Genomic DNA, 19,343 nt, shown 5'->3' with positions numbered 1-19,343 from the left:
ATGGGAAATAGGTTTGCAGATGGACTCACTGCTCTTCCCATTTTGTAAACAGAAAATGCTTTGCCTACTTCATCTGCTTAAGGTGAATGTGTGGTTTTATTTCGCTGCCTATTTGCTCTGTTAGTGTGCAGTGGAAGAGAGGATCCCCCGGCCCGGGGCACAGCATCCGAGAGGAGCGGGCAGCAGTGTTTGCGGCAAGAACGCAAAGAAAGGTTCCAGCACTGGAGGGGCTCAACGGTGCCTGTCAAAGCTTCCTCCCAAAGGTTACTGAAGCCTGTCCCGCGGGGCAGAGCCTCCAAGCACGGTCACGCTGTAGGGCTGCGGTTTCCTGTCTTGTTTAACAGCTGCTTGGGAGGAGGTGGGTTGTGACCCTGGTTTGCCTGCACCCTCTCTGCTGGGAAGCGCACAGGGTAACCTGGAGTAACAGGCGTTAGAGAAGCCAGACCGTTTCCGTATCTTTAGAGCAGAAGTCAAGGCATGCTTACTGGATGAAAAGGATGAAGGAAAATGGCTTAAGGCCAGGCTGTGCCCTCATCTCACAAGGGTAAAGTACCTCTCTTTGTTTCTCCACTTAGCAAAGTCTTGCTCTTACCTGGACTGGACCAGGTCCAGCTTTTTGCTATTACTTGCTTTCCAGGCAGGTGTACAGCAGCACTCTCACTGGTCTGCCATGCAGAGGGCACCCTTTGATCTCCAGGTACTTCCCATCCTGTGCAGACGGGTGGAGTGAAAGCTGGGTCTCAGCAGCCACCTGCACGCGCTCGGAGGCCAAACCCCGCAGGATGAACACCCGGACCTCGCTAGGATTGCAGCGGTGCACGTCCCGAGCAGGGCCAGGTGGGCCATGTGCTGGCAGCGGCACGGCTCTGAGTAGGAGCAGTGCGGAACGACGCTGCAAGCGTGGGACAGCTTCCTGTCACCGCATCCTGTTCAGCGCAGGGCTTGAAAGCATCCTCCTGGGTCAGAAGCATTTTACCGCGCTCGTTTTATTTCAGTGCTATCTCGCCAGATTAGCTGTGCTCCTACAGGGCACCAGCTTTTCTGTCTGAACGGATAAACCTCTGTCAGCCAGATCATGTCCATCTTGAACTCGCAGAATAACCCGCCAGAAGGCAACGAGGGCTCAGATGAGCTCCGAGTTCAAAGGGGCCCTTCGGGCTTAAAACTCACAGTGTGCCTGATCGGGACTTTAACCTGCGGTGGGGACAGCAAGTGCCCACGATGACTGGAGCAGGGCAAGGCTGCCACACTTCAGAGAGAGAAATAAGTTTGTAGGTACAGCCCTGGCTGCTGGCACGGTGCAGGCTCCTGCAAGAGGCATGTGGCGAAGTCAGAAAATGCTTTAAAGTTTTCCCATGGATTTAAAAAATTGAGACAATCATAATGTATATCTCCTAATAAGAGATAATCTAGAAAGAAAAGCAACTAGATCAGCTTCTTTGGTTGTTATACCTGTGTTAATGTCTAATGCATGCATACACCTACAGACGCAGAGACGTATGTCTTTGTGCACATAATTACAGGTTGTTCCATAAAGATTGCAGGCGCTTCTATTTTAACCCTGTATTACAATATCTTGAATTCAATACAGAAGTCACCCCAGCTTGATTCTCATTCTTCACCTCACCTTGGATCACCCTCTTTCTCTTCTCCAGAAGCTCATGAGACAGGGCAGATGATTTGACAGCCAACTGCATAAAGCAACTACTGTCCTAAGCGTCATCTTGCCAAAAAGCACGTTCTGGGATACAGGTACAGCCCACCGCGTGCACTTTGTGCCTCCCCACAAATCACTGGTCTTTCCATGCTCAGGTTTTTGCATTTGCAGGGGCCAGGTTCTGCTGCCTGGGACTTGGGCATGAACCTGCACCGGCACTCTGCTCTCCCCTTCCCCGCTGCAGGCAGGAGGTTACTCGAGGTAATTCAGCAGGATTTCGGTGGCAATACCCAGGGGTGACATAAGTGCAATGCAGGAGAGAAGGAGAGAAGCCAAATTTGCATGGCTACAACCCCGATTAATATTTGGCTGCCATGCTTCAGAGCCTGTGTCAAGATGCGATTTGGCTGCTGGGCGTGCTGCCTGAGTCTTTCTGCCATCCATCTCTGGTTTCAGGTCCAGTGGTTCTCTGGCTGTCGGTTTTCACACTCCCTTTGTTGCTCTTTGTTCAATGACATGACCACTAATTGCTCCAGCTAATTACCTGTTAAAAGACTGTGTCTTGGTCATCAGACCAACACATGGATTTGAGGATAGCTCTCCTGAGAAGCAAAGGTGGTTACAGTTATGAACACCCTAAAACCATGTCATTAGAGCATGCACCTGGGAGACCCAGCACTTCACTTTGTTTCCCTTTCGAGGGCCTCGAGCAATGTTTTTTCTTAGTCATCAGTCAGGATGCTTCGTAGTGGACAGACAGCATTTTTCAAGTGGAGATGGGATGAATGAAATCAAATATTTGTTTCAATTTGAACTAAAACAATTTGTCTAATCGGACTGTCTTCCTCTGATGTCTGTCCATGAAATACAAACTACAAAGTGGCAAGCAACGGCTCCGGACTTAAAACTCGAGTCCCTCCCTAAGAAACTGCGTGTCCTGTTCAGCAGAGATTTCACCGGGTTCCCAGGGCTTCCTTGCATTATTTAAGGTTTGGTGCAATAACAAAAATAGCTTCTTTGTGTCTTTTGCAGACTTTAGTATCTGGCTAAGCACTTCATTCTCCGAGTAGCTTTGTACCTTCAGAACGGGGGTCCTATGGATACAACCCCTCCCACCCTCCGTGCAGAGGGGATGTGTGACGCTGCTGACCCAGCAGCTCTGGCTGCTCCTTGCCCAGCCAGGGCCAGCTGTTGGTAACAAGACCCTTGTTTTTGTCAACCTGGGATCTCATTTCTGGCAGACCTGTACAATGACCTGTGCATCACAGAAGGCAGGCTTGTACACAAGCTATAAATCATCCGGTCTTTTCTTTCCCTACCTTTTGCATATAAGGTAATAGCAGTCCTACTTTCATTTGACAGGGCAGTAATTTATCACTTGACAGTGACTTAATGAAAATCCTGCTGTTGTTCTCGCTGGAATTTGAGAATTGACATTACAAAGTCGTCCTTCATTGACCTTTCTCTCTTGGCCACTCCTGGAAATTAGAGTGTCTTCATTTTAACGAGCTCAGGGGGTTGGGGAGTTGCAAGAAAAAAAATCAGCTTCAAAAATACCTAGCCTCCTCTTGCGAATATGTCAGGACATGTTTTTTTGGATACAAAGCTCTCTTACCTGAACAGGCTTGTGCTCTCCTTATTGTGTGACTTCTCCAGCTGAGCTATTTCTTGGCTCCAACCTATGGTTTATGATGCAAGGCCATGTTTACTTTGCATGAGGTATGTTGCAACATATAGACCAGACCTTCAGCTGGTATAAATCACCCCAGTCTTTACTCCCCTCTCTATCACTTCTGCAGTCAAATCTGGCAAACCATGGGTCACCTGTCCCTGTGTGCGTATATACATATATATACACACACACACACGTTTGCAATATATATACATATTTGTAAGGCTTCCAGGAGCTGTGTCTAAACTGACAATGCAATCATACAGGCAAAATGGAACAAAACACACTAAATGGAAATGACAGTAAGCACAGACCGAGGTCAGGAGGTGCTATTTCAGGGCTTTCCTCTTCCCCAAGGGTAGACGGAGGGTTCCCTGGAGCTGCTCGGTTCCCTCCCTGCGGGTCCGTTCCTTGGCCACGCGGGCTCTGAACTGTGCCCCCACGCAGGGATGGACCGTGGGCGATGTGGAGACAGAGCCCAGCACCTGGAAGTGCTGCTGGTCTGCAGCCCCAGGCTTACACTGTCTGGGACGTGACTTCTGCTTCAGGGCCAGGCGACTGCTGCTTTTCTAGGAGGGACGGTTTGTGACTGAGTGCCTGCTGGCTGCAGGAGTTTGTAAAGGAAAACAAAATATTTGTCAGTGGTTGAAAAACTCAGCTGGATGGGTTTTTTTACCAAAAAGGTTCAAAACTGGCCAGGCATCTTGTTGCCTTTCAAAGTATTGAAAATTTTCCTTATTTTTCACCTTTTTTGTTGGGCGAGATGATTTCTTCCAGAACTAGCGTTATGGGGTCAATCATAGATTTCAAGGCCAAGCTCGTGGCTATGGAAACCACGGCACGCTTTTACCAGCCTGAGTGCCTGATTAGAAACCCAGCCTGCTTTCACAGTCGGGGGAGAGGGATGGGCACCTTCAGAGGAAATTCAGATCTTAGTTGGATTTTGTCTCTGCCAAGAGAAAGCTGGAGGTGACGAGGCACTTCATTTGGATGCTTAAGGTTCAGTGGGAACAACACAGGTTTGATCCCTACTGTACGTTTCGGGATTCTGATCCTGGAGGTGGTGTGAGCACAGCTGTACAGTAGGTCCACTGCAGCTCCATGTCTTAGAAAATGTTTGCTGTGTGAATTATACGTTAGAATTTGTGTAAGTTTGGATGTTGCGTAAATAACAGTCTTTTGTAGTAATACACACACACATGTGCTATCTTGTATACATATTTATTTAGTAGCAAGACAGAAAGCTTGGAAGAGACCCATGTTTGCAAAGGGCTGTAACGGCAAACGTTTCCTTCTCACGTCGACGTTGTGCAGCACATAACGGAAGCCAATATATAATTAAGAATATGTAGGAAAGATAATTTATTCTATTAATGTCAAGTACACATGCAAAACAGTATGGCTCCATATTTATATTTGCAGTTTATTAGCACAAATTGATGGTGAACAAAAAATAAACCGTAGTGAAATATGGAAGAAGTGTCAGTAAACCTTTCCTTGCTGCTGCTTTTATCTAATGTGAGTGCTGAGCACTCCCAAACCAGAACTGACCAGTTCAGCTACAAGGAGAGCCAAGGATGAAAAGATAGTGATTCTTATTTATGAAATCAGGGTAAAATCTGGATGGAGGCTCTGTATGTAAACGTGGACGTTGCTATATGAAGGGATGTGTGTGCATATATATAAGGTTCCCTTAGGCCTTAAATCACGACAGGAGTCTGGCAGTCATGTTGCACCAGGATGGGATTTCTCTGCACAGAGCAGGACCTGCCATTAGCCAAGGGGTTCTTTGATTAAGGATGGCTTTAACCTACACTGGTTTTAGCCCATTTTTTATAAGAAGAAAGAAGAGCTACGTTACCTCCCCTGCAGGGCAGCACAAGACAGGGCTCGCTCCTTCAATGCTGCCTGAAGTCCCAGCATAAGAAAAGTGATTGCAATTTCCTTGCTCATGTCAAAAAAAAGTTTGCCGTAGCTGACAGTTTCTGACTGTGGCCTCTCTGGGGAGCTGGGTGTTATTTTTGCAAGTGGGATGGTTAATAGACACCAGCTTTGCCACTATAAAATGGGGAAAACAGCTGCAGATTTTACAGTCAGGTAGCTAAGCATGCTCATCCCTGAGTAGGAATATGCTGTTACGCTCACCTAGCTGTGGCGCAGTAAAAATTATACACGCCTTGTCTCCCCAGGGATTTTACAGCTATGGAGCTGAGGCACATTAATTATCCTGCCGTCAAAACAAACCATTCTCCTGCGCTGAGGACAAAGCTGCTGCTCGGGGCTGGCCTCAGGAGCTGGAGTAACAGGGGCTACGGGAGGTCAGGGCTGGAGGTGAGCTGGCAGAGCTCCCGGGGCAGGCATCCAGAGTGGCTGCCCGCATTCCCTCATGCTTAGCTCAAGTTCAGGCTACGTCCCCTGCTATCGTGCCCATTTTTGACAACAAAAAAGAACAGCTTTTCCACCTCCTCTCTGTGAACATTGGAGGAAGGATGGACATCGTCCCATTCCCCCCCAAGCTGGGAACTCTCTCCAGTGTGCAAAACTTTCCAGTTGGCAGAGGTACACCATAGCCCAGACTGCGAGCGGCCCTTTTTCGGCAGCTGGGTGCATGGTGTGTGTGTGGGGGTCAGAGTGCGAATCCCTGCTGGGGGCCCATCCTCACAAAGCTTCAAAACCAGTAGCAGGTGACTGGGACGCAGTCTCTCACGGGCTGATCGGTCCTTCATGATGCTAAAACTGAAGTGCTGATGAGCAGAGCTGGTGTCTTCATCATGCGGTTCAAACCCTAGTTGCAGTGGGTAAATCGTGACTGAAACAGAGATTCTGAACTGCTTGGTTTGTGTTTTCACATTTCAGTATAAAAAGCAGGATTTGGGATGTAAAGCTGTGCAGCTCATCAGCCGGAGTACGGGTCCAGAGAGCGGCCCTGGCTTACGCTGGCTGCACGGGAGTCACAGCTCTCGAGACCGGCTGCGGATCTGCCCTTGAAGCGGAGCAGAACGGCTGGTTCATTCCTGTCGTGCCACGTTTGGTGCTGAGCGCAGGGCTGCTTTCGGAGGCAGGCACGTTTATCACCCGCAGCAAAGTTTAATGGAGAGCCAACCTTTTTGGCAGCTTTTTATAGCAGGGAGGGGAGAGGGTTTATGTGAACTGGATTTGCAAAGGCAATTGTACAAATATTTGTTCTCTGCTCCTTAGCAGCAAAGGGATAACTACAAACAACATCTCCATTTAAGGTCCCACTCGCTTGTTACAAAAGACTCGATCCAATTTTGGTTTTGTTAGGGACTTCCAGCTCATTTTGTAGGCTGTATAACGCGTAGCCCAGCCCCCACTCCATAGCACTGAATAGAGGCAAGAGCCTTGACGGAGCGGTGCTGCAACGATGGAAATCCCCCGGCACAGGGAAGAGCTTTGGTCTGGGCACTGGCTGTAAAAAGGGCTCTTTGGGATCCTCAGTCACAAGTACAATTCCATCTAGATCTGGTTATCACAAGCATCCATCTGCACCCCATGAACACCGCATCTGGCCACCAGCATCCAAGCAACGGCATACGCAGCGCAGGTGGTTATTTACCCAGTGAGAGCTGGCTGCTCCAGGCAGTTCTCTCTCCTGCAGCCACTGCATCGGAAGATACTGTTCTTGCCGTAGGAAAAAAAAAAAATTCTGGAGAGAAAAAAATTCACAGGAAATATTTTAGCATGCGGATTCAGTGCACAAGTCAGATTAGGACTGCTCTGCAAATGACCCAGGATCAGATCAGATTACCGAGACTGCCGTTTATAAAACCTCTCCCTCCCAGTTTGGATTAAACCTTAGGCCGCATACTGAAAAGTAAAGAGAAAATGAAACACTTTATAGCTGCTCCCAAAGTGAATGTAGCGTGTGTACATAGTGTCCAGTGTGTGATTCTTCCTCCAGGAAAAATACTGTTTGATTATGGCATTAAATACTGTGCCGTATCAGATATATATAGAAAGACTAAGCTAGGGCTGACTTTAATTCCGGTGCTCCCTAATGTTAAGGCCTTTGATTTTGCAACGTTAGTACTATTCTTTTATGCTGTAGGTGGAGAGATTTTGTGCTTAAAAATGTTTATTTTTAAACCACCCCTTGTGTGGTGGAGCACAGGTCTCTGTACCTGTAGGAAAACTATAATAAAAAATAACAATTTGAACAAACTATCTTGGATGAGTCCAAAAACATCAGCCTTAATTTCCTTTTGTTATTTCACATCGGACTTATAGCATCACTGTAATTTGATATTAATATTTTTGAAGTTTAAGTACAGGAACATATCTGGCAGTGGTTTTTAGTAACGCCTACTTAACTGGAGACAGAGAGTCAAGCACACATTTAATTATGGAGATGTCTGCATGACAGCATAGCATCTCAAACAAAAAAAGAACACTTTTAATATGAATAATCTGGAGATTTAAAAGTATCAGTCATCTCTGAATAGCAATACATTGATGACTAAAGCAGTCCTAATGTCTATTGCACTACACAGCCTGTAGGTTAACAGCCATGTATTTTAACCTCCTGCGTCGCAGGCGTGCAAGTGGAGCCGTGGCGCGCTCTTTGGTTTGGGTGGGAGCGATGTAACTGGCCACGGGCCGGGCCGCTGCTCCCCGAAACTCTCTCTAGAACAAGAGGAGAGAGACGGGCTCCTCCAGAGTATCAGCTGGCCTCTGCTGAGGGGCAGCCTTCCTCGAAGGAGGTTCCCTCCTTTTAGTCTTGAAAAACACTAAACATCTTTTAAATAGTTAACGTTAGTTCAAATGTACCCGAGACAGCTCTACTACCAAAATACGGGAATTTGGATTTCCACTGCAAAACTGAAATGCGCCTCAGAAAGCTCTGATATAAACTTGTGTCATTTTCACTGAAACCTCAGCAGAGCGTTTTCCCAGCGCCACAGGAGCTAAGAGCTTTGGAGTTCTTCTCTACAGTTGAAAAAAACTAGTATTTAAGTAAAATACGATTACAAGACTCCAGTAAAACTACAAAAAATTGGTAGCAATTCAGAAACCGACATTCCTATTTGTATTAGATGTGAGGCGGTTTGAAATGAGTCACGTACAGTCGATAACAGCAGTGCAGAGCACAGTTGCCAGCAAGGGGCCAGCCGAGGGCACGGGCAGATGCCACCGTGGTGGCTAGCTGTGTGACATGTACGCCGGCCGCATGACTGGCGAGCAGCAGCATGCCTTCCCCATCCTCGCTCTCGGGCCGGGGCTGTACCTTGCCCTGTAATTTATAAAGTTGATCCTGCTCAAGACAAACAGAAAGGAGGAGAGTGGTGTGACCTCAGCCAGGAGGAATGGTCCAAGCACAGCGCAGGAATTCCCGGGCTTTGATCTGCTGCCAGCACCGCGTCCTGGCCACTGGGGAAGCTACTGAGGAAACAGATTTTGAAAGCATGGCCTTCCTCCAAGGCTCTGGGTTCCGTTCCCAAAAATGTGGCCTTGCAATTTTGCATCCACGAGCTACAGATAAGGCGGCTCTAATGTCCAGTGCAGCAGAAGAAGGTAAGCCCTGGTGAGGATTCCCGCTCCTCTCTTTGGATACCCAGAAGCAGCTCAGAAGTGACAGCCCCGGGGAAGGAGCAGTTTCTGAAAAGCCATGCTCTGTGCACACAGACATCTCTGTTTCAGCTCTTCATCAGGGACATTGTCTGTTTATTTCTTGATTTTGTTAAGCCGGTTTATCTCCTTGTAAATATTGCTAGCTGAGCCTGAAGACCCAGGAATCTGGAGGACAGGAATTTGCTCTCTGAGGGTCCAATCTGGAAAAACAGCTTGAGGGACTCCTGTGCCCCTCTGGATTGTTGTTTATCCACTCACTGTCCAACTGGCTCCTAAAAACCTCCCAGTTATTCGGGTTTTTTTCCCTTCAGGCCTTCCAGCAGTTATGCGATGGGTCAGAGTCTCATCAGTGTAAGTCCAAGCACTCAGTTACGTCACCGGAACGCCGTAGACTTTCATCCACCACAACAGAAAGAGAAGTCACGTCAGAGAATATCTGAAACTTATCCCTTCCACCAAAGATAACACAATTTATAACTCTACCTCAAGGGCAGGGTGAAAATTAACTGGATGCTGGAGGCAAGGCCTCACAAACGGTGCTAATAGCAGCAACATTTGTTTTGCAATCACTCTGTTTGCCAGCCGAGTAGACAAATTTGTGCTGGAATCAAACCTCTTCATGCCACCATCTCTTCCAAGTCCTCCAACCTCTCAGCAACTCGGCCTGTCCACCCGTAATTAAATGGTACATACCAAGAGTTTCCTATCACCCAGAAGGGATGTTGTGAAACTGAACTCCTTTTACTCTTTATAACATATCACAACCAAGAGAAAAAGTGTTTGGATTTTTGTCCTTGAATACCAGAAGTTATTTCTGCAGAAACACTAGGAAAAAAGTCTCTCAACGTATCAAGGGAATTGCAAGTTCGACAATTGCTCGGCTCTTGTCCCTGCCAGCCCCTCCGCCCCCTCTTCCCAAGGCTAACAAGCGTTATTTAGATTGGGGGATACAGCAGGGACAGCGTGTCTGATGTTTGTTGGGCTCTCGTAAAGAAAATATTCATTTTGCTTCTGAGTTTCATTTGCAAGCTATAGAGAAAATTTAATTCAAATTTTACTGTTTACAAAGCCTAGACGATCTGAGGTAATGCTGAGTATAGATGTTTTCTCCCTTTCCAAATGTATATAAGGAGCACAAAAAAACCCAAACTAAGCAGCTGTCAGCAAGATGCTTTGTGAGAAAGCCCCAGGCGCTGCTGGCAGGAAGGGCAAAGCGGGTTCACGGGCTGCCGGGCTCCGAGCAGCCCCTGCCAGCGAGGCTGAGCCCCTGCACAAGCCGGCGTTTTGTGACCCGCGCAGGGCAGTCAGGCACCTCTTCAATGCAGCTGACTTCCACTCATCTTGATCTTTATCTCCTGTATTTGTTTGTTTCTAAACTATTGAGAAAACTAGGTAACACTTTAGGCTAAAATACAATCATAAAAAAATAATATAATGCAAGCAAACTCATCTTAAAAATCTCAAAATGAGAGACTATCCAACCGGAGTAAAAGTTCAACCATTTAACCGCTGACAAGAAATCAATTTGTTTTCTTTTGCTAAATATGTTTTAAATCTCCAAGCGGTCCAAATGGGATGTGGCAATCATTTCCTCTGGGATGACAAACGACGGGCTAAATTCCACCCCCTCTGTTCACTTTAGGCTTGACCTAGAGCTGATAGGAAACAATGACAGTCTTTCCGTTAGCTTAAATGGATTTTATGTCAGACCCATTAAGTAACAGCTTATTTCACTTCATTGATTGTGATGTCAAAAATGAGGTATTAAGAGTGATTATGGATGGCAGACACGTTCACAGAGCAAAAACCCAATGGCGGGAAGAAAAAAGGAGGGTAAAAGTTTTTGCATGTCAATGTCATAAACATTGATTAAAGATGGTCCCTTTGCCTGTGGAAAGGGATTTAAACGTGGAACTGGTTTATTCTGGCTTTGGTGTGTCAACATTTTTCCTTTACTGCTGAAAAGGCAAAAATTTGTGGATATATAAAATATTGGGGCCAAAGATACCCAGGCATTGGTTCTGCATGGATAACACGCTGCTAAAAAAATCTTCAAAAGCCTCTGCTTTTGGAGGCTTAGCATGGATGCCAAATCCAACATCTGCGAGAGGGCAATTAATGCTCTTTTTTGTTTTTCCCCAGAGTGGGGTGCAGCTGGTGGTGATGCTTTTCTTTGCAGGACACAATAATGAGGCCCCATCAGTGCAACTGGAGGATCGGGTGGGAGACTCGGTCTCCTAGGATCTGCTGACACTGAAAGTATATATAGTTATACTACAGCTAGAGTAATTCTTTATTCTCTGCTGTAGGCTTCCTAAAGGCAGGCTACACCACAGAATCTGAGGACTCTACTATCCCTTTGGTTTAAGAAATTGAACCGTGATTTTTCAGGGGCTCTTGCCAGTACGGTCCAAACTGAACCTGAAGACAACAGCAGCTGCTTAGCTCCCGAGTCAGGTTGTCCTGATTTGGCCTTTTGTACGAAATTCTCTTTATAGGTGAATTTTACCTTTACATTGCCTTTTAATAAACTCCTATTTGCCTGTTAGCTTAAATTACTTACTGATTTCTGTTGGGGGAACTGATAGCTATTCCAAGGGCTATGGGTCACTCAACCGTAACCAGCAGGTTAAAATCCCCAATCATCTTTTTTATGGTACAATTACTAAAAGTCAAAACGCCCTGACATTTGTTATTTCTAAACAAGCCTTCAATTCTGGTACCTTCATGACTAAAGCTTCTCAAAGGAAATACTACAGAATCGATGTCTGAAAGCAGGATATTTCTGTATTTTTTGAAGTTCCCTGCAGTCATTAACAGTCTTGATTCATCTGATGACTCAGAATTTGTGCAGCTGGTCCCAGGGCCGTGCGGAGACTGACAAGCGCTGCTTTTCTCCCCTTCTTCTCTGAAGGTGCAACCTTGTCTCAGTTACACAAAGCACCTCCTGCCCTTGTGTCAACTTCTTCATCTGAGGGGAAGGCTGAATGTCTAACATGCAACAAGGATGAATTTGGTTTTTCACGCCAACAGAAAGTTCTCTTCGTAACAAATAAATCAGCGTGATCCTACTAGAAGATGTTACTGGTGGAAATACATTTGAAGTACATCATGAACCCAGGTGAACCCAAGTTTGCTAACCAAAACAAGGAAAAATATCTGTGTTTTTGAAACAGTCTCAACACCTGGTATATCAGAAGATGTGTTTTTAGGATCAAGTATGCCATGGGATCTTAGCAACTGTCAAAAAAAGACCTTTTCATATTTTCCTTTGTTTGAAAACACAGATTAATATAAAATTTGATCTTTGGTTTTCTCGATATGCATTTTGAAATCTATGTAGTTTTGTTTACTACTGGAAATGCAATACGTGGCAGGACTATTATTTGATACACAGATCAAATGACTGCGAAATAATATTTCTCCATTATTTTCCTGAAGATGCAATTAAACTTCATTAGTCACATAGATAATCGAATTATAATTTCATGTGTCTCTTGTTTAGGAGCTTAACTCTCATTGATTTGAAGTCCCTAAATCAGTGAACAGCCAACATATATTCTCTCTGCATTTTGGTTTAAGTTTTCTAAACAATCGGAGCTTACATTTTCTATGACATATTTAGGTTTTATTTCTATTATAAAATTCCAGACTCACACCAAATTTTAAGACGTTAATAATTCAGCCATTGCTTTCAAAGGGGTTCAGTGGCTCAGTTCACAGATGATTTAAATAGTCACATAATTTTAAAACATCCCTCTCTTCTAAAAGTTTATAGCTACACCAGTCATTTCCCATTAATTGCTCTCATATTAAAGATTCCTATCGACTTGAAGTACTTTTTTATTATTCCCCAAGGTAACTGTTTATTTTCCCCACAAAATCTTGCGGGTTTGTGGCCACAAAAATACACTTTTCTCGGAAATACTGACAAAAGAGAAAGCTTCAGCAGAATTTGGAATTTGATTATCTAACCTAATCTAATCTAAGACAAGACACATCCCTCCAACATCACTTGTTTTACCTGCAGGAAGGCTTCTCTATGATATTACTAGGTAATGCCATAATCCCATTTCAGGCTCAATGCTGGCAGCGAGCGCGCTGTGACATCAGGTAAATGTCCATGTTTCAACACTTCCACTGCAAGTGGCTGTACGTGCCAAGGAGCCAGCCCTTCTTAGATGCCTCTGTCACCCTGGAAAAGTTGTCCAGGCCAGAACTAATTCCATTAGTGTTTGGAAAGCTGCCTTCAGTGGGATGACCTTATTAATTAGACTGGGGGAAGGCTGAGGGAGGGAGAGGCGCTCATTTCACGAGACCATTGACATGCATTTCACTAAGAGATGCTTCTCCTTCACACTATGCTCAAAAAAAGACTGTTAGATAAAGCAGAAATCTGGGTCAGTTTGCAGCAAGGAAAAAAAAAAGTGCTACATCCATGCTGCCTGCAGGACCCTCCTCCTGGTTCAGACCCAGAGCATAACTTTTTACAGCGTAGCTCTGCTGCCATGTGCCCTCGGACGCGCTAAGGAAGCCCAAGCCCTTCTCTGAAGGGCGCTGGGTGGATTTGCCCACTCGCTCTGTTCTGCAGAGAGGTGCCTGAGGACAGCCAAGAGGGAGCACAACCTCAAGCTTCCCCCCAGCGCTCCGGAGCCCCTGCAGCGCGCGCTCCAGCGCGAGCTTGTGCCCGAAGTGCAGCACACAGCGCTCCACCTCGGGCTCACCTGAGACCTATCGCCGCTCTGGTCTTACAGCCCACATTAGTGCAAAGCTGATTTTTGTACTAGAAATTTGAAGAAGAAATAGAATTTCCTTCAAAAACTGCATCAGTAAGTTATGTTTTACCAGCCAAGAGGATCTTTTTTAGAATGTATTTCTATGATAGCCACATGTACGCCAGAAGCAGGCACTCAGTCACAACCACGCTTACTTCAGACTTTGTTCTCTAAATCTAAGGAAGGGAAAGAGTTTTACCTCTAAAGCTTCTAAATCAAACCTTAGTGAAATCATCACCTTCCTCCATTATCATGTGCGCCCCTAAGAGAGGAAGGCTAGAGCCTCACGTTCTGTTTGTTATGAAGTCAAGAGAAGACGGAAAGGTATTTTTCTCCACCCTTATTTACCAGAAATGCTTGATTTATTCTCCCATGCAGACTGGGAGTGGAGAGGAGTTTCACTTGTCAAACTCGTTTCCCGTGCCTCATTAAGGGCCCGTGCCGCTCCGCTTCCCTCCCTGCTGCATTAAATCGGCTCAGAGCTTCCCGAGCCGTAGCAGGCTGCCCTGCTGCCTCCGAAGTCCGCCTGTTACCGCTGGCAGCTCCAAGAAGTCAGTACCTGGGAGCATTAGCAATGGCTTGTTACCAACACATCCGTTTTGGCAACGGTAGAGCTGCTTATGAATGTTTGCCTCTCTGCTATCTGTTTAACAAATCAGGAGGCTAGTTATTGTGCAGGCTTATAATAAGAACTTGTCCGTGCCAAACGGCTAGAAGAAACTCAGCTTTTGTGTAAGATGTTTAGTTTTATTCATATAACCTCCTGAGAGAATTTCATTCACCACTGACATCTCATGTGGCACTTAAATTTTCATCTTGGGTGGGGAAAAGGAAGCTTTCAGCAAGTCCTGCCTGTTCATTTGATAATTTGTGCAACCCAAGACAATTTTGCAATGCAGTGAAAACTACAGACCCCACTTCTGTGTCCCTATTTTCATAATACTGTAAAAGCATTTGATGTCTGGTTCAGAAATTACATATGCCTGCGTGTGTCAGTTTAATGCTCATAAATAGTCCAGGAGTACAAACTCCTCCATCCCCAGACAAGCAGATAGCGCCTGGGAAGGACCAGCAGGAGATTCTGCACAGGTAAAATCTGACCTAGAAATAATAAGGGCAAACCACATAGCTCAGCTGCTCATTGACTTCACTACTAAGACTGTCAAGAATTGCAATTAGTAACAGATCTGCTGTGGGAACACCTTCTGCTAGGTGTCAAATGGGTGACTATTAGGTATCAAACTGGGATTGCCTACTTTGTTTCGGACAATCACTTTACAAATACCTCACAGCCCCCATCAGAACTGAATTCTCTTTGCCCAATGAAAAAAATAATAGCTTAAATTTCTTATTAACGAGCCCTTGGCTGTTGATTTTCAATACATTGCTCTCTCCTCCAAATGCACTATGTGACAGTCCCCCACAGCAGGGCTGCATTCACTAAGAAAAGTTCTTCCATCTTCTTGTAACCCTGACTCATCTACTAAAACACATTTCTGGCTGAGCTCACTGTGACATATTTCTTGTCTTGTGAACATTTTTTAATCAAATGGGCACTGGGTATTTGAAGGGGGATTTTTCTTTCATACTTTGTAAATAAGAGTAATCAAACTAATTTTGCTTCCTTAATTTTGTATACTTAATGCCAATTTTTTTTATTTAGATTTAATAGTTGCTTGGCCCATAATAAGGGGGTTCTTTTGTTGTGATTATTTTTAAAGGCATTCTGATTCATTAGATCATAAAAAGCAATTACAGAGATGAGTTCAACAAGAGTCACTGGTACTAAAAACATGTTATTGGTCAGAACCGCTTTAACAATATCTATGCTGAGTAATTTAGTGGTATCCTTAAGAGCGACAGACGTTCAATTCAAAATCTTCCAGCCTCATCACTGCTGGCATGATGGCTGGTGGTCGTCTTTACCCGGTTCCACTCGGTCAAGTTTCATCATTTGAATGTTCTCGTTTTCATTCAAAATAAACAAGTTTGAAACAGTGATTTTTTTTAACTGTATCTTGAATCTGTAAATCTTTGATCCTCCAGCAACAGGAAGCTACGCCAAGTGTTGTTTTAAAGAGCTCACAATTTGTGAGATCTGTGACCACAGAACAAAGGTAGAAAAACAGGCTTTGAAAATTGTGAGGAGAAAATCTCTCTGTGACACATGTGCTGGTAGAGTCTAGACCAAATGTCAAAGGCAGCAGGGAAGGAAATGAAAATGCGAGTGGCTTGGGAAGAGGCAGAAGAAAGAGTCACAGAGGAGCAGAGGGAGTGAGAGAAGATGGAGACAAAACGCAACGCCTCTGTGCGCACCTTTGAAGGTCTCAGCAGACTCATTTTACAGGAGTCAGACCAGCCTTTTACCAGAACCACAAAGAGGGCAGCCTTCCAGTCACGGTGCCCGTAACGTCACACGTTCCTGAACATTTTTACAGCCTGAAAGAGCTAATTATTGGGGCAGTCGTAGAGGAATGCAGGATGGGTGTGTGGTATTGAGCAGGAAGGTAGCTGCGCCACCACAAGTTCCACCTCAGAATAGAGCCGTGCTATCGGGATGCTACCGAAGCTTCAGATGTTCCAATGCAGCCATCCGTGCGTGGCTGGGTTCTTCAGTGGTGTCCTCAAACGTTGCTCCGTTTGGATTAACAGGTAACACAAGCAATATGAAACTTTATTAGCAGTGACACTGTTGAATCAGATGACAGATTGTACCAATTTATTAACAGTGATACCTCACTGAGATTAATGGAAGTATTTCTCAGGGAACTCGCTTGGCTCTGCATTTCAGGAGCTCTCCTTTCCAGCAACAAGCTCCAACCTCCCCTTTGAGCAAAGCTGAGCGATCCAGTGTCTGCAACGCTCTTCTGGCCCAGCCCCGGCCATCCTTGCAGCAAGCCCCTGTGGGAGACCAAAATCTGCAATTTGTACCAGAAGGGCTTATTCCGTCCTGAAACTAGAGAAACCGAGGGGCAAGTCTTGCCGTGGCCGTTTACAAAGCTGTTACCACCTCATCCTTTGCTCACTCCTGGCATGGAGGAAGACTTAGTCAAAGGGACCAAGGGCAATAAAAAGTCAGATTCAGCCTGCCTGCCAGCCAAGTCATGACGCTCACCCTGCCTTCTGCTGCCTGTGGCGGAGATGGCTACCTGGCAGAGGTGGCACCTTCGGCCGGGGAGGCGACCTACCCACCGTGGCGGCAGCCGGCAGCAGATCCCATCTGTCTCTGTCCTACCATAAAAGATGCTGATGCCGGATATAGCTTATTTGTCTAAACTGGTGGTTTGCTTTGGTGTGCCTATACTAATTGCTTTTGCTGAGGGCTGGAACTGTTCAAAATCCGGTTGTAAACAAGATCTTAGATTAGAAGACAGAAGCTTGACTCGAACTTAATCTCCTAATTCATGCCGTGATTGGTACTATGCAAGGCAACACCACATTCATCGTATGGAAACAGGCTTGACACTGGCTCTTCACTCAGATGAAATAACCCTTGCTTGGAGAAGTTTGGTTTATGCAGATAAGATTATGGCTTACAGCTGGGGGAACTAGGAAGACAGCTAGCCAGGTTACCATGAGCAGCCTTGCCACTCTAACCTTGACTTACGAGTGGAATAAATTATTCCAGGGGCAGCTTTATGCAACCGCAGAGCCACGGCTTTTCTGGATGAGCGTTCTGCTGAGCTCTGCCACGCCACGCCAGGCAGGCCCCGGGCGCGGTGGCCGAGGGGCGAGGGCAGCCCCCCGCCAGAGCCTGTGCCACAGCTCGGAGCCCAGCCTACGCCATATCCCTTGTGGAAGGGCTCTGTCAGCTTCTAGAGTTTAAAAATTAGGCATGCTGAAATCGCGAAGTCCTCATCTATCTGCTTATTTGGGTGAATGTGTTGAGACAATGGCAATTCAACCGCTGCCTCCCGTCACTCGCTGCTGTTAAATCGCAGCCGCCCCTCCCAGGGCTGCGGGGAGCCCTCAGCCCCCGACATCGCCGCTGCTGCTCCTCGTTGTCGTTCTCCAGGCCGACCCTGCAAACCCGGCTCAGCCTGGGACACCCGCGGCGCGACCCCGCGGCCAGGCCCCGGCCCCCGCTCCCCGCCGGCCCCCGCCCGCCGCTTCCGACCCCGAGCCCCCGGGGGAGCGGCGGCCGCCGCGGGGCCCGGCCTCCGCCCGCAGCCCCGGCCTCCCCTCGCCAGGAGGGGGGCGTCCGCCGCGCCAGGCCGCCTTCCCCGCGCCCTCCCGCCATTGCCGGGGCGGGCCGCGGCGGGCCCGGCGGCTGTGGGCGGGCAGGGGCGGAGGGAAGCGCGGGCCGGGCGCGCTGAGAGGCGCCGAGAGGACGGTTAAAGCGGCCGCGCCGAGCCGCCCGCCCGGCTCCCGCGCCTCACCGACGGACGGCGCCGGCCGTCGCTGCGCGCCGCGGCGGCTCGCACGCCAATGAAGGCCCGGACTCCGGCCCTCGCCGCCTCAGGAGCCGCCCGCAGCCTCCCGTCCCGACCCCCCGCCCGCCGCCCGGCCGGCCCGGACCCATGCGGCGGCTCCAGGAGCGCTTCAGGAGGTGAGGTCGCCCCCTGCCCCCCCCCCCCTCCTTCGCGGCGGACCCGCGGCCCCCGGGCGGGGCCGTCCTCCGGCGGGGCCGCCCCGCTCCCCCCGGCCGCGCCGGCGCTCCGCTCGCGGCCGGGCGGGCACGCTGGGGCTGGGGCCCCCGGGCCACCGCGGCGGAGCCCGGGGCCGTGAGGGCCGGGGCTGGGGGCTCCGAGATTTTTCTTGTCCCCCCGCCCGCTTTCGCCTCTCCCCGCGCGGCCCCGCTGCTGAGGCGCCGGTCGCCGCCCCCGGGGCCGAGGGCCCGCGGCACCGCCGGTGCCGGGCGGGGGGCGCAGAGCCGTCCCGCCGGGGTGCGAGGGGGGGCTCTGCCCGTCTTTTACTTATTTATTTTTTTCTTCCCCTCTTTTAAATGGGTGAAGGTTCACGCATCCGGCCGTGTGTCACATCCCCGGCCGTGCCTCCTGCGGAGCCCGACCTGTGGCTCCAGCGCCGCGCCGCTCGCTGCCCACCGCGGGGCCGGGCCGGGCGCCCGCCGGCCGCCCCCGCTCCTCTGCCTCCGTGCCCCTCCGCAGAGCCCCGGTGCTCTTTGCTCAGGTGTCTCTCGGGGCGGATTGCAGGTGCTACTCGTTGGGTCGATTGGGTAACGGTGTGGTCCAGGTTCCTGGGTAAACACGTATATATGTGGGCTTCAGGTGCTTAATTGGTCCAAGTCCAGCTGCAGGGTCAGTAACAGTTGAGTGACAGTCTGTCTCCCAGATACAACCAGTTTCTACGGTGGCTTCCCTCAGCAGGTACACAGCTGGAGGGCTGCCCTGCTTTCCTTTCACCAGCTTGCTCGGGAAACCAAAGCCTAAGTATTAAAAAGGTAATAAAATTGAAAGAGAACCAAAAGAGAGAAAAATATGAATGTGGTCAGACCTGGTTTCTGTACTAGTCCACACCTAGGCTGTTGTGCTGGCTGGTACCCTGCCCCTGAGCTCGGATGTGCCGCAGCACCTGATGTGACTTCTGTTAGCTCCCCGCTCTTTCACTTGAAATTTTGCCTTTCATACTTGGCAGAAGGTTGGAGTCTTTCAGGAGGTGAGTGGGATGCACAGCCGCTGTTTTCCATGAC

At 48.1% G+C, this 19,343-nt stretch overlaps 1 protein-coding gene across 4 annotated transcripts in view; it reads left to right on the top strand.

The window, feature by feature from the left end:
* The window catches only part of MMD (monocyte to macrophage differentiation associated), a 45,295-nt gene that overhangs the window by 8,311 nt on the left and 17,641 nt on the right, over positions 1–19,343 (top strand). The window contains exon 1 of one of the 4 annotated variants that reach the window (XM_087750441.1): positions 17,979–18,242. The exons of the other annotated variants lie outside the window; for them this stretch is intronic. Coding sequence (XP_087606567.1) covers positions 18,214–18,242 — 29 coding nt within the window. The 5' untranslated portion in view covers positions 17,979–18,213. Of the gene's footprint in view, positions 1–17,978; positions 18,243–19,343 lie in introns of those variants that run through there. 4 annotated transcript variants of the gene reach the window in all.

Source organism: Nipponia nippon, unplaced genomic scaffold (genome assembly GCF_047370975.1).
Source record: "Nipponia nippon isolate SJK-2023a ecotype South Korea unplaced genomic scaffold, ASM4737097v1 scaffold_14, whole genome shotgun sequence".
Classification (NCBI taxonomy): Eukaryota; Metazoa; Chordata; class Aves; order Pelecaniformes; family Threskiornithidae; genus Nipponia; species Nipponia nippon.
The sequence above is the reverse complement of the archived record's forward strand: the minus strand, read 5'-3'. Positions and strand labels throughout refer to the sequence as shown.